At 37.2% G+C, this 15,430-nt stretch overlaps 1 protein-coding gene across 5 annotated transcripts in view; it reads left to right on the top strand.

Moving 5' to 3' along the window:
* LOC110294338 (UDP-glucuronosyltransferase 2A1) overlaps positions 1–15,430 on the top strand; it is a 32,632-nt gene that overhangs the window by 13,435 nt on the left and 3,767 nt on the right. For 2 of the 5 annotated variants that reach the window (XM_021162496.2, XM_085836821.1), the window contains exons 2-5: positions 1,479–2,221; positions 12,327–12,475; positions 13,714–13,845; positions 14,945–15,032. In XM_021162496.2, the coding sequence (XP_021018155.1) occupies positions 1,504–2,221; positions 12,327–12,475; positions 13,714–13,845; positions 14,945–15,032 (1,087 nt within the window). In that variant the 5' untranslated portion in view covers positions 1,479–1,503. The remainder of the gene's footprint in view (positions 1–1,478; positions 2,222–12,326; positions 12,476–13,713; positions 13,846–14,944; positions 15,033–15,430) is intronic. The other 3 variants (XM_021162498.2, XM_085836822.1, XM_085836823.1) reach the window with 2 other exon arrangements.

Here is a 15,430-nt window from a genome sequence, read left to right as displayed (position 1 = left end):
TGATGCTGGTTAGGTGGAGCTAAGAAATTAGCAATGATTAAGAAGAGACCAGCATCACTGAGGTGAAATCTTCTGGGAATTGTTTTCTGGGAGCACAAAGAAGTTGTGTTCCAGAGATAGCCAAGGTTGTACCTTGTGCTGCCGCTGGACTTGGTAATGTGTAAGAATCACCAGGTTTTGAAGGCATGAAGGTGTCATGAAAAACTTGGCACTGTGAGAGGTAATGCAAGGCCACTGGAGAAGGTGTAGCCTCAGCTGTAGTTTTTGGCCCAGGACTGAAGGGGTTGTGCAAAGGATTTGAGGCTTAGCATCATGAAGAGAGCCTATGAGAGGCTATAGGTGAAGCCCAGTTGGAGTGGAACACCCCACTGTATTGGAGATGTCAGTACCATGCGATGATCACCAAGAACAGCAGCCATAGTGGAGTGGATCAACCTGAGCTTAGAGTGCTACAGAGTGCAGAGCTGCAGAAGTGATGTCAGCCATTGGGAGGAGGCCAAAAGATCAAGTGGAACCCTAGATACTGAAACAAGAAGCTGTTACCATTGAAATTGCTTTGGAGACTCAAAGATGTTAAAGATGCCAGAGCCATGGGATACATGCTGAGGAAAGCTGCTAACAGGGAGTGGAACCAGCCCAGGAGAAAGCAGTTTGTTGCAGTCAACAAAGGTGAAAAAGGAGTGGAGATCTGAAGACCACCTTGACATTAGCCATGGAGATGCAGAGTTGGGAATTTGCCCTGTTGGCTTCCTGTCTTTCTTTGGTGATTACAGTTCAGTGACCTTGAATTTTGGACTTTTAACATTGCTGAGACTGCTATAGACTATGAGGATTTTGAAAGTTGGACTAAATGCATTTTGCATTATGCTATGTTTAAGAATGCCCCCGCCCCCTAGACTCATGTGTTTGAACAAGTCTATGAGGGCCAGGGAGTGGAATGTGGTGTTTGTATATTCTTGGACCAGGGAGTGGCACCATTTGGAGGTGTGACCTGGTTGGAGTAGGTGTGTCACTGTGAGTGTGTGCTTAACACTCTCACCCTAGTTGCCTGGAAGTCAATCTTCCACTAGTAGCCTTTGGATGAAGACATGTAACTCTCAGCTCTGCCTGAGCCATGCCTGCCTGGATACTGCCATTATCATACATCCCACCTTGATGATAATGGACTGAACCTCTGACCTTGTAAGCCAGCCCCAATTAAATGTTGTTTTTTATAAGACTTGTCTTAGTCATGGTGTCTGTTCACAGCAGTAAAACCCTGACTAAGACACACACCTCTCATAGGTTCTATTCATTATATTCAGACTAGATTTCTACCCAAACTACAATCATGTTGATGCATATGAAGTTTATAAGTTCCTTCTTAACTTATATAATATGGGCCTATGAATGGGTGTTACTAGCCTATCATATTCAAGGTTATTTTACCTGAAATCTACCTAAATACATTGAATTTTTCTTTTTCATCTTAAAATTAGCCAGTCATTCATAGTGGATGTCGCCATGATCAAGAAGGTTTTACAGCTGCTTATTTTTCATTTGGCTCTGGCTGAAATTGTTCTCAGCGGGAATGTGGTAGTTTGGCCTACAGATGGCAGCCATTGGCTAAATATTAAGATTCTTCTTGAGGAGTTGGTTCAAAGAAATCACAGTGTGACTGTACTGGCTCCATCAGAAACTTTATTTATCAACTCCAGACCTGATGCCTTTATAAATTTTGAAGAGATTCCGGTTTCCTACACAAAAAGCAAGATAGATGAAATAATTGAGCATATGATAGCCCTGTGGCTGGACCACAGGCCAACGCCTCTCACAATGTGGACTTTCTACAAAGAACTAGGAAAGTTACTTGCTACTTTCTACACAACCAATAAGCAAATGTGTGATGGTGTACTAAACAATCCCACTGTAATGGAAAGACTGCAAAAAGGTGGCTTCGATGTGTTACTAGCTGACCCAGTAACCATGTGTGGAGAGCTGGTGGCTCTGAAATTGGGGATTCCCTTTGTGTATACACTACGCTTCTCTCCAGCCTTTACAGTAGAGAGGCATTGTGGGAAAATTCCTGCCCCCATCTCGTACGTACCTGCAGCCCTGTCAGAGCTCAGTGACCAGATGTCTTTTGGTGAAAGGGTTAAGAATATCATTTCCTATTCTCTGCAAGACTATATATTTAAGACCTACTGGGGAGAATGGAATTCATACTACAGCAAAGTTCTAGGTGAGTCTCAGAATTTCTTCCTATTGATGATTATAGATACCTTCATTCTCATTCAGCTAAAGTTACCTATCCCAAAATGAATTGAATATATTTGTTATATCTCTACACGTCTTTAGTTACTGTTTTTGTTTAAGAAAATTCTTCAAAAAACGTTTTATTAATTTTTTATTGTTATCATTCATTCACCAGAAAGAAAATGTTCTTATTTTAGTTAGTAGCTTTCCAATGTTTAAACAAACTTTCAAATACCAATAAAACCCACTTTTACTAAGGTAAAATATGATAATAGCCATATGAACAAAATGGGCAGTATTGTAATAATACATATTCTCTCTTTATTCTCAGCCTTTATCCACAAAAATATATTGGAAAATATAAAAGGTCATCATTGGGAAACTCACAAGTACATCCAACTCTGCTGATCCCTTTTCATCCTAGACATCTCAGGGTGCCTCACCCTCTCTCCTCAAAATGTGTCTACAGACTTGTGGCCTTAAAGCTGCCTTAATAGCGCCAATCACATAAAACAATGCTAACTGAGGAGGCAGTTCTGGATGATGGCTTATATTGCATCTCTTTCTGACCCTCATGAGATTTACTTCCATATTTCTTTTCTTTCCGGAATGACTGTCCTCCAGCTCTGTTCATACCCAGGGGGATTAATTAGTACACAGAATAACACTGGAGGCTGCCAGTGATGTTTTCTTGCAGAAGTTAGGTGCAAACCAGTTTCCTCTACCCAGTTTTTCATCCTTTTTACCTCTTCTATCCTTTTCATTTTCTTCCTTTCCTATTCTTTGTGTAAAGGAATATTTACTGAACATAAAATAGGTGGTTAATAAATTGCTGCATATAAAAATTACAATGAGCACAGCAGACTAAAATTACCCCTTTAGAGCTTACATTTGAAGCTAATAAGTCATCACATATAATAATGTATTGTATACAAATAAATGCTTGTATATTTATATGTATACTTTTAAGTATACATATAAAAATATATTTATATGATATATGTCCACATATGCTAAAGTATGACATATGCTATGTAGTAGAACAAGAAAATCAATGTGTTGGAGTGAAACTGAAATTGTACTTATCCAGAGAGGCCATGGGAGGTATCAACATTAAGGATAACATTTGAACAAGGTTTTAAGGATGCTGAGTGTTTTGCCTGTGTCAAAATCCTTTCAGGCTTCAAGGGAATTATTGGCCACTGCATGCTATAATTCCTGCAACACTGAGATTCTATTTGACTTTAACTCTTCATGTTACAGGCAAAATCATTTCTTTTGCTTTATTGTATATTTTGGAAGTCTTTTATCCAAATATCCACAGGAATTTGTTTTGATTTCTTCATAAAATTTTATAGAGGGAAGACATTTTACATGTCATGTATGTAAGGTAAAATATGAAGGCTAATTAAAATTTTCAATGATCTTTGATGGTCTGGTAACTACAAAATGGTAAGTAAAATGATTTATTTTTATATTTCATACAGTGTAATTTAGGATTTATTTTGAAGGCATTTTAAATATATTATGCCTTAGAACTGCTTCAGCAGATGATTTTCATGTTTAAGTTAATGTATTTGTGTGTGTATGGTTATATGGAAATGTATATGTGTGTGTATGTATGTATGTATGTTTGTGTCCATGAAGGCTAGAGGGGTAGTATGCCCCTAGGGCTGGAGTTATAATTAATAGTGAGCTACCTGGCATGATACTGGTAACTAAACTTGGGTATTCTGAAAAAACATTATAAGTTATTAACTGCTGAGCCATCTCTCAAGCTGATCAAACACACACTTTAATTTAGATTTGAGCATTGTCTAAATGGTCATTTTTCAGTCTCTGATACATGTTCTGTAATAGTTATCATTCATTGCTCATGTTTGCAGGATACACTATGTATCATAGTATCATAGGTACCAACTAAGCTGTGCACCTCCCTTAATGTAGACATTTAACCAGTATGATAGTGAAGGCTTAGGAAATTATGTTTGTTTTTGGGTAGAGATCCATGTTGTTTGGTCTGGAATCAGGCACATGATTTTTGTTTTTGTTTTTGTTCTGTTTTGTTTGTTTGTTTGTTTTCTAGACAGGATTTCTCTGTGTATCTCTGGCTGTCCTGGAACTTACTTTGTAGACCAGGCTGGCCTCGAACTCAGAAATCCACCTGCCTCTGCCTCCCAAGTGCTGGGATTAAAGGCGTGTGCCACCACGCCAGGTGGTCTGGCACATGATTTAATGAAGCTTTCAGTCAGCGTCTTTTATTCTCTGTAAATTACGTTAATAATTTCACTGGATGTTAGAAGTTCATGTGTGTGGATGCATTCTGTCACTTATACAAAGTTAGGTTAAATATTGTTTACACCATACTGTTCATTAACTCTTTAATGGCAGAGCCATGATGATATGACAGTAAGGATCTAGACATAAAAGCTTGCTAATAAATATCTTGCAAAGATGTAGGTAAGTGTTTGCCTTGAAATAATGAGGGTTTTGAGTCCAATCCCCAGTACATATATTTAAAAAAAAAAATCACAAGCAAAACAAACCAAACAAACAACAAAAAACAGCTAAGCTTGGTTATATCTACTTGTACTTCTAGGTCCCTGTGGGTTGCTGGTCACCCACCCACCCTGTGGGTTGCTGGAGAATGGTACAACAACAATAAAAATTAAATAGCATCTGGGAAACAACAGCTGAAGCTGACATCATAGGTACATACATAGTCACATGCAAAGGAAGAGTATGACCTCATATGTAAATACAGAGATGCACACAGAGGCAGTGGTAATGTCATATGTACATTACATACAGAGACATGTTACATACAGAGACATGTGGATGACTAGAAGGAAAGGTGTTTTTGGACACAGCAGGGAACCTGCACATAGGAACTCACAGTGATTGCAACAATATGATTAAAACCTGTGTAAGTAAAAACTGAACTAAATCTCTGCAGGGTGTTAGGAGTGGATCATGAAATCATACCTATCACCCAGAGCCACTGGCAATTGTCAGCCACTAGGAAAGGGAGAGACAGTTTCCTCTGAGAATGTAATAACTCTACAAGCTCCATTGGAAGGCCAGACACTTAAGAGTATTAAGGGAGCACTAATTGATCTTGAGAATTTAAAAAACAAAGTACAACAAAAGGTTGGGTGAGTATGGGAGAGGGCATATCTGGAAAGAATTGGGTAAGGGGTGAATATAATCAAAATGAGTTGTAGGAAACTCTCAAAGGACACACACAGGGGTCATTAAGAAATTCACACAGTTGCCAAGAAGGTTAACCATGGAGTTTTTATATCTTTGGATGTGGTAAGTTGGTAAACTGCACGTTTTATTGACAAATGAAGCTTGGGGTTGGTTATAAATAATTAACACTCTTTCTCAAACTGCTATTGCCTTGTGTTTTAGTAAGAGTTAAATTTAAAAGCAAAAATCTGCAGAAAAACATGGTAGGTGCTAAATCAAAGTAAGCCATTACTATCATATAATGTTTGCGAATGTCTTTGTAAGTAAAAAAAATCTTTACTTCTTACATTACAGAATAATGACTAGACTTGCAAATCCTACCATTTGAGATGTTGGTTTTTAAATACTTAAGTCCTCTGTGTTCCCTAGATTACTGAACATCCCCTTTCTCTCCTTCCTCCCAAACCCTCCCCTCTCTGTATGCCATGGAGTGCAGGTGGAGGCTGTAATTTAAGTTAGGGATCTGTCTCATCGTCTGCCATTTAAATCCTCAGGATTGAATTCATGTCCTTAAGCTGGGTGGCAAACACCTTTACCTACTGAGCCAGCTCACTTGCCCACTAAACACTTTTGAACAGAAAATATTTTAGGTAGAAGGACATTGTCAGAAACTGGTGATATGTAATGCCTTTTCCTGGATATTATGTATTTCTATAGGGTTAGGGATAGCCAGTGTGAACAAACTAATAGTGAAAAAGAGAAATGCATTATTTTTATATTATTATTCTTTTTTAGTCATCAAAAGAATTAATAATAATAGTTAAATACCTCTTAAATATTCATGATATCTTCTGGAGCTAAAAGTAATGCACTCAAACAGTTTTTAAAATCTATTTGGAACATTAAACATGATATAAGTAGAAAAAAATCTCTTATGAAGAACACTATGAAAGGGAACTGTGCCAAGTTCCTGATTAGACAGAAACCATTCCATCTCCTAGGGAGAACACGCAGGGTAACTATGGCTTTATAGAATGGATTGGGTGGTGTTCCATCTGTTTCTATTTTGTGAAATAGTTTGAAGAGTACTGGAATTAAGTCTTCTTTGAAGGTCTGATAGAATTCTGCACTAAATCCATCTGGTCCTGGGCTTTTTTTGGTTGGAAGACTTCTAGTGACTCCTTCTATTTCTTTAGGGGTTAAGGGACTATTTAGATTGTTTATCTGTTCCTGATTTATTTTTGGTATTTGGTATCTGTCTAGAAAATTGTCCATTTCATCAAGATTTTCCAGTTTTGTTGAGTATAGGCTTTTGTAGTACGATCTGGAGATTTTTTTTTTTTTTTTTTGTATTTCCTTGGTTTCTGTTGTTAGGTCTCCTTTTTCATTTCTGATTTTGTTAATTTGGATACTACCTCTATGCCTTCTGGTTATTCTGGCTATGGGTTTATCTATCTTGTTGATTTTCTCAAAGGATCAGCTCCTGGTTTTGTTGTAGTAACTCCTGGCTTTGTATAGTTCTTTTGGTTTCTACTTGGTTGATTTTAGTCTTGGGGTTGATTATTTCCTGCCATCAACTCCTCTTGGGTGTATTTGCTTTTTTGTTTTGTTTTGTTTTAGAGCTTTCAGGTGTACTGTTAAGCTGCTAGTGTATGCTCACTCCAGCTTCTTTTTGGAGGCACTCAGAGCTGAGTTTTCTTAGCACTGCTTTCATTGTGCCCTGTAAGTTTGGGTATGTTGTGCCTTCATTTTCATTAAATTCTCAAAAGTCTCTAATTTCTTTATTTCCTCCTTGACCAATTTATCACTGAGTTTGACATTGTCCAGTTTCCACATTTATGTAGGCTTTCTGTTGTTTTTGTTACTATTAAAGACAAGACTTAGTTCATAGTGATTTGATAGGACACATGGGCTTATTTCAATCTTCTTGTTTGAGGCCTGTTTTGTGACTGCCTATATGGTCAATTTTGGAGAAGGTACCATGAGGTGCTAAGGAGGTATATTCTTTTGTTTTAGGATGAAATGTTCTAAAGATATCTGTTAAATACATTTGGTTCATAACTTCTGTGAGTTTCAATGTGTCTCTGGTTAGTTTGTGTTTCCATGATCTGTCCACTGATGAAAGTGGGATGTTGAAGTTTCCCACTATTATTGTGTGAGGTGCAATGTGTGCTTTGAGCTTTATTAAAGTTTCTTTTATGAATGTGGATGCCCCTGCATTTGGAGCATAGATATTCAGAATTGATAGCTCTTCTTAGTTGATTTTTCCTTTGATGAGTATGAAGTGTCCTTTATCCTTTTTGATAACTTTTTCTTGATAATTGCTTTTACTTGATATTAAAATGGCTGCTCCAGTGAGTTTCTTGGGACCATGTATATATAATACATAAATCCAATCTGCTTAGTTGGCATAATTCTATTTGAATATATGTTTCCAGGGCTTAATATATGTTTTCAGTAGGCCAAGGATAACCCATTGGTGTGCTCCTCTCTGGGTAAGACTGTGTCTCCCACTTTTAGTATGACTTATATTTGTTTAAGGTTGAGGCCTCCAGGTCTTTCCCCTGCCCACTTTGATACATCTGTTGTTGTTTCCCTTGTTCAGCTCATGTTTTAGCACTCAGTTGTTGAGACTTACAGTGCACTTTCTAATACTGCTAGTAGACACAATTTCACAACAAACTCCCTGATCCTCTCATGTTTCCAATCATTCTTCCTCCCTAATACTTCAAAAGTATACATTAAGAAATTAATTGTCACTAAGTGTAAATATTTGTTCAATTTTCTATACTTTACATGGACTTCATATTTATAACCCAGAATCACTGCTTCGTGTCTAGGTGGGTATATGTGTGCATGCGTGTGAAGTTATATGTTTTTGTGTGTGGACGCTAGAGGGTATTAATTGTCTTCTCGTATTGCTATTTCCTTTCATACTAAAAAAGTGGCCCATTGACTTTGGATCCCACCAATTTGGTGAACCTGGTTAGCAAATGAAACCCAGGTATTCATTTCTCTTTAAATCCCCCAAACTAATGTTATAGGCATGTACTGCTGCCAGCTTTTTATAGAATTCTTGAATAAAATCTCAAGGCTTATTGATGTAGGACAAACATGTTAACAATTCAAGATCCATATATGGATGCTTTAACATAGAATTCAATGACTAATGTAAATAATTGTTTCTTAACTCTAAAATCTATGAATATAAAATTTATCTACTGAACTTCTCTAAAGCCTGGAAGAAGCACACTTAATGCAAAGCAAGTAAGACATGTAAACATTTTGGTGGTGAGATCTGAGATAGATTAAATGCACTGCCTGGAAACTCCGAGCTCAGTATCCTCAGGTGGTGAACCTAATTATGTAATGAGGCTCTGTGACTTCATGCACATGTCAAAACTGCTAAACGATGGCCATTAGAAATAGTATCTGCCAGCCTGCACAAGATCAATGGGTTTAATTAAAAAGATTCTCATTGACTGTTTTTTCTTACCTACAGCAAGTTTTTCTGTGAATAATTGTCTAATATTCATATATCAACGTAGTCATCTTCTCTAGATAGCTCTTAAAAGTATCATTCATTATTTTTCTTGTTCCAATGTTCTTTTTAAAGGTAAGGGGAAAGATGTGTATTGGTTATCCTTGCATTTGTATCTCACATACCAAAGAGTATTGGTTTTTTTAAATTTTTTATTACGTATTTTCCTCAATTATATTTCCAATGCTATCCCAAAAGTCCCCCATACCCTCCCCCCCACTCCGCTACCCACCCATTCCCACTTTTTGGCCTGGCGTTCCCCTGTACTAGGGCATATAAAGTTTGCATGTCCAATGGGCCTCTCTTTCCAGTGATGGCCGACTAGGCCATCTTTTGATACATATGCAGCTAGAGTCAAGAGCTCCGGGGTACTGGTTAGTTCATAATGTTGTTGGACCTACAGGGTTGCAGATCTCATTAGCTCCTTGGATACTTTCTCTAGCTCCTCCATTGGGGGCCCTGTGATACATCCAATAGCTAAATATGAGCATCCACTTATGTGTTTGCTAGGCCCTGGCATAGTCTCACAAGAGACAGCTATATCAGGGTCCTTTCAGTAAACTCTTGCTAGTGTATGCAATGGTGTCATCATTTGGAGGCTGATTATGGGATGGATCCCTGGATATGGCAGTCTCTAGATGGTCCATCCTTTTGTCTCAGCTCCAAATTTTGTCTCTGTAACTCCTTCCATGGGTGATTGTTCCCAATTCTAAGAAGGGACAAAGTGTCCACACTTTGATCTTCGTTCTTCTTCGGTTTCATGTGTTTTGCAAATTGTATCTTATATCTCAGGTATGCTAAGTTTCTGGGCTAATATCCACTTGTCACTGAGTACATATCATTTGAGTTCTTTTGTGATTGTGTTACCTCACTCAAGATGATGCCCTCTAGGTCCATCCATTTGCCTAGGAATTTCATAAATTCATTCCTTTTAATAGCTGAGTAGTACTCCATTGTGTAAATGTACCACAATTTTTTATCCATTCCTCTGTTGAGGGGCATCTGGGATCTTTCCAGCTTCTGGCTATTAAAATAAGGCTGCTATGAACATAGTGGAGCATGTGTCCTTCTTACCGGTTGGGACATCTTTTGGATATATGCCCAGGAGAGGTATTGCTGGATCCTCCAGTACTACTATGTCCAATTTTCTGAGGAACTGCCAGACTGATTTCCAGAGTGGTTGTACAAGCTTGCAATCCCACCAACAATGGAGGAGTGTTCCTCTTTCTCCACATCCTCGCCAGCATCTGCTGTCACCTGAATTTTTGATCTTAGCCATTCTGACTGGTGTGAGGTGGAATCTCAGGGTTGTTTTGATTTGCATTTCTCTGATGATTAAGGACACTGAACATTTTTTCAGGTGCTTCTCTGCCATTCGGTATTCCTCAGGTGAGAATTCTTTGTTCAGTTCTGAGCCCCATTTTTTAATGGGGTTATTTGATCTTCTGGAGTCCACCTTCTTGAGTTCTTTATATATATTGGATATTAGTCCCCTATCTCATTTAGGATAGGTAAAGATCCTTTCCCAATCTGTTGGTGGCCTTTTTGTTTTATTGGCAGTGTCTTTTGTCTTGCAGAAGCTTTGCAGTTTCATGAGGTCCCATTTGTCAATTCTCGATCTTACAGCACAAGCCATTGCTGTTCTATTCATGAATTTTTCCCCTGTGCTCATATCTTCGAGGTTTTTCCCCACTTTCTCCTCTATAAGTTTCAGTGTCTCTGGTTTTATGTGGAGTTCCTTGAACCACTTAGATTTGATCTTAGTACAAGGAGATAGGAATGGATCAATTCACATTCTTCTACAGGATAACCACCAGTTGTGCCAGCACCATTTGTTGAAAATGCTGTCTTTTTTCCACTGGATGGTTTTAGCTCCCTTGTCGAAGATCAAGTGACCATAGGTGTGTGGGTTCATTTCTGGGTCTTCAATTCTATTCCATTGGTCTACTTGTCTGTCACTATACCAGTACCATGCAGTTTTTATCACAATTACTCTGTAGAAAAGATTTAGGTCAGGCATGGTGATTCCACCAGAGGTTCTTTTATCCTTGAGAAGAGTTTTTGCTATCCTAGATTTTTTGTTATTCCAGATGAATTTGTAGATTGCTCTTTCTAATTCATTGAAGAATTGAGTTGAAATTTTAATGGGGATTGCATTGAATCTGTAGATTGCTTTTGGCAAGATAGCCATTTTTACAATGTTGATCCTGCCAATCCATGAGCATGGGAGATCTTTCCATCTTCTGAGATCTTCTATAATTTCTTTCTTTAGAGACTTGAAGTTCTTATCATACAGATCTTTCACTTCCTTAGTTAGAGTCATGCCAAGGTATTTTATATTATTTTTGACTATTGAGAAGGGTGTTGTTTCCCTAATTTCTTTCTCAGCCTGTTTATTCTTTGTGTAGAGAAAGGCCATTAACTTGTTTGAGTTAATTTTATGTCCAGCTACTTCACGGAAGCTGTTTATCAGGTTTAGGAGTTCTCTGGTGGAACTTTTAGGGTCACTTATATATACTATCATATCATCTGCAAAAAGTGATATTTTGACTTCATCTTTTCCAATTTGTATCCCCTTGATCTCCTTTTGTTGTCGAATTGCTATGGCTAGGACTTCAAGTACAATGTTGAATAGGTAAGGAGAAAGTGGGCAGCCTTGTCTAGTCCCTGATTTTAGTGGGATTGCTTCCAGCTTTTCACCATTTACTTTGATGTTGGCTACTGGTTTGCTGTAGATTGCTTTTATCATGTTTAGGTATGGGCCTTGAATTCCTGATCTTTCCAAGACTTTTATCATGAATGGGTGTTGGATCATGTCGATTGCTTTTTCCGTGTCTAAGGAGATGATCATGTGGTTTTTGTCTACCAAAGTGTATTGTATTGAGAGAATTATTCAGGGTATCAGGGCTCCCTGAAGAATGTAATAATGATGAATCACTCACATAATGGGAATCCTCTGACATAATTTTTAAACCAAGTATAACAAAGTGTATAAGAGAAATTTGTTCCTAGCAAGAGACTGGAGAGCAGTGAATGGTGGAAAACGTTCTACATGATAGAGACAATCTATTTTCTGCCTTTTACTAAAGAGAAGAAATTGTGGATTCATCAATCATTGTTGCTACACATAAACCTTTATTGTTTTTTTTAAGACAATGCTAACAGTTGTGTGTTACCCTCTTTCACTGTCTTTGTAATGTCCAGTTTTCACTCTCCTCCTCTTTTAACATAGAGTATGATATGTACCTTAGGAAGTCTACGTTTCCTTCCAATAGCTAATGACAAAATGAATGATACCTTTTTACTTCGCAAATATGAGTACTAATTTCTTCCAATCAATATTATGTGTACTCTCCAGGAAGACCCACCACACTGTGTGAGACTATGGGGAAAGCTGAGATTTGGCTAATGCGAACATATTGGGATTTTGAATTTCCTCGTCCATATTTACCAAATTTTGAGTTTGTGGGAGGACTGCATTGCAAACCTGCCAAGCCTTTACCTAAGGTAGGTTGATGACAGAGATGGTCTTAATTATTCCATGATACAATAACTGATAACTCTACAAGGTTAATATCTTTAATAACAAAGATGTGCTGCTGAGTAACTCCACTCTGCCAGGAGCATTTCTGCTCTCATCATATTTGTTTTATTAACTATAATGAATCATTTGGACTTGAGAATTTAAGCTTCAGAGTGGATCTGTAGAGCAGGGAGCTGGGTTTGGGGGAAGAATCAGGAGAAATGGATTAACTGAATGGTCAGAATATATTTTATGTGAGAATTTATTTTCAATAAAAAATAAAGGAGAAAAGAAACTAACAATAAAAAGTGGAATAAAAGGTATACTAAATATGTTTGTTTTTCTTTGGTGTGGAATGTACAATGGGGGTAGAAAGACAGGACCATGGAAAGCCAGGGGTGTGCTGAAGTCTTTCTCATGTGCCTGACCGAGCTCTGGACAGGGACACCTTCCCTAACTGTTCAAGAAAGATGCCTTCATGAAGACTCCAGATAAGTTGTTTAGGATTTGATGAGTAAGAGAAAGCACATGTTGAGAGCCTTTGGGATCAGACATATCTCTCTTTAGTGTGTGTGCTAACAGATATTATGGTAGCCTGTATTGTCATAATAACAATTGGTATAAAACCATTATCAAGAACTAATAATGAAGATGACTTTAACTTTTAGTATAATATCATTAAGAAGATACATATTTTAGATGATTTTTTTTAGGAAACATTGGTTTAATCAACAAAGATGGTTTGATGCAGTCTGCGACTCATCTACATCAAGAAAAAATAATAACATGAGTAGACAGATTTAAATATTATGATAGTTTCATGATAATTTTATTAAGATTACTCGTGTGTAATAGGCATGATAATAAGTCCGAAAGTTTGACTTACTGGCTTCACTAATGTTCATCCATGTCAACTAACATTTTATTTTCTTTCAGATACATTTTGAGAATAGCATGTTCACTTGCAAAGAGAAGTGCTGCCACTATTTTCTGCTCCCTTCTATGGTGATTTTGTGTCACATTCTTCTTGAATACACCTTATACATTTTTTTCCAAAAAACATATTTTCTCAACATTTACTATCTGGTTTTATGTGTCATGGGACAGAGAAATATAAACATTCCTTTGAACCTTAATCCCATGTTTTCTACCTAGAATTGTAAGCAAACTAGATTTCCTCCTAATGATTTTACACATTTTCAACAGAATGTCATGTTTGCAGGAAATGGAAGAGTTTGTTCAGACCTCAGGGGAACATGGTATTGTGGTGTTTTCTCTGGGGTCAATGGTCAAAAACCTGACAGATGAAAAGGCCAATCTCATTGCCTCAGCGCTTGCCCAGATTCCTCAGAAGGTCAGTAAAGCCCTTGATCCTTGAGACCAGAACAGCTTCAGACTGGCAATAGAGAGACTGGTAGTGGTATATGCAAAGAGAAGCAGAAACCTGTCAGCTGCTGAACACTACTAATGATGGTTTTTAAGAGTTGGTGTTATTTTTTGGCATATTTGTTCATTTGCCTTATTTCTCAGTTGCTATAAAAATTATTAATAGACTTCTATTATCTATTAATAGGATAGAAAACAAAACATTAGGCCACTTCCAAAGTCATTTGCCCTGGATTGACTGACACCAAATTCTGAAATTTAGTTTAACAACATACTTTTAATTAGAAAGACACTATACTTTATTTAGAATGATATCATGCTAAAAGCTATACTCCAACTTCCTGAATCGCATTAAGACTATATGTAAATATAGGTGTTTCAGAAGTAGAAGGTCTAGAATCTACTATTCTCTCCAAATTGAATATTGTACAATTGTACAAACAAAAATTGAATATTATTTTAAAATATAATGTATTTTATAATTTATGGCACTCAGTTAACCTTAAAGTTTATTGTTGTTATTCTATAGTTTAACTCTCTATTCCTATTCATGGAGTAACCTAGCGTCAGTGATGTATTGGTTAGTTTTAATATAATTTTATAAAGGTAATACATTGATAGGCATTTTAAAAATTGTGGCTTTTATACCTACATTTGTCTCTTTCAGGCTTTCTCATTTAGAAATTAAAACCTTGTCTCATTACTCCAAAATTAAGTTTTTTTAAAAGTGATTTATAAGTAAGTCCTATAAAGTTTTTCCTCAAAACAAACAAAAATCTCAAAAACTAAAAGGAAAAAAAATATCCCTATAGTATATTCCTAATGTCTGTTCAGTAATAAAGATCTAAGTACTAATCTGTTTTTATTAGATCAGTAGTAGATGCTGATAGTAGTGGCTTGTTGTGGACAGTCCTAACCTGTAACTCTTTGTTTGCAAATGTCCATATCTGTTACCCCTTCTCAAATATGACCTCAAGTATGTATAGAGTTTGTTCTCAGTAATTTGCTGCTTCAGCACACCTTCACAATGTGTTGTACCTGTAAAATGAAAGCATTGTCTTCCACAGGTTTTGTGGCGATACAAAGGAAAGATACCAGACACATTAGGAACCAATACAAGACTGTTTGATTGGATTCCTCAGAATGATCTTCTTGGTAAGACTCTGGGGCCAGAAAACTCTGTGTAGTCAGGAAGCAAGTTAGGGGCCTGTGAAGGCTCAATGCCCCATTGTAGGGGATAGGGAAATGCCAGGGCAGTGAGGTGGGGGTAGGTGGGTGGATGTGGTGAGTGGGTGGATGGGGGTGGGTGGGGAACACCCTCATAGAATCATGGGGAGGGGAGGGAATAGCGGGTTTGTGAATGGGAAACCGGCAAAAGGTATAACATTTGAAATATAAATAAATAAAATATCCAATTGAAAAAAAAACTTTAAATTATTAGATGTTTTCAACTGTCTCAATGCTAAGAAATTGCTTACATTTTATATAATACTTCAAGTTTTACTTTTGTGTTAAAACTGAGTACTGAATCTAGAACATTCTGCATGCAATGC

Source organism: Mus caroli, unplaced genomic scaffold, assembly GCF_978045245.1.
Source record: "Mus caroli unplaced genomic scaffold, Mus_caroli_1 scaffold_4, whole genome shotgun sequence".
NCBI lineage: Eukaryota > Metazoa > Chordata > Mammalia > Rodentia > Muridae > Mus > Mus caroli.
This window is presented reverse-complemented; position numbering and strand designations above follow the sequence as displayed.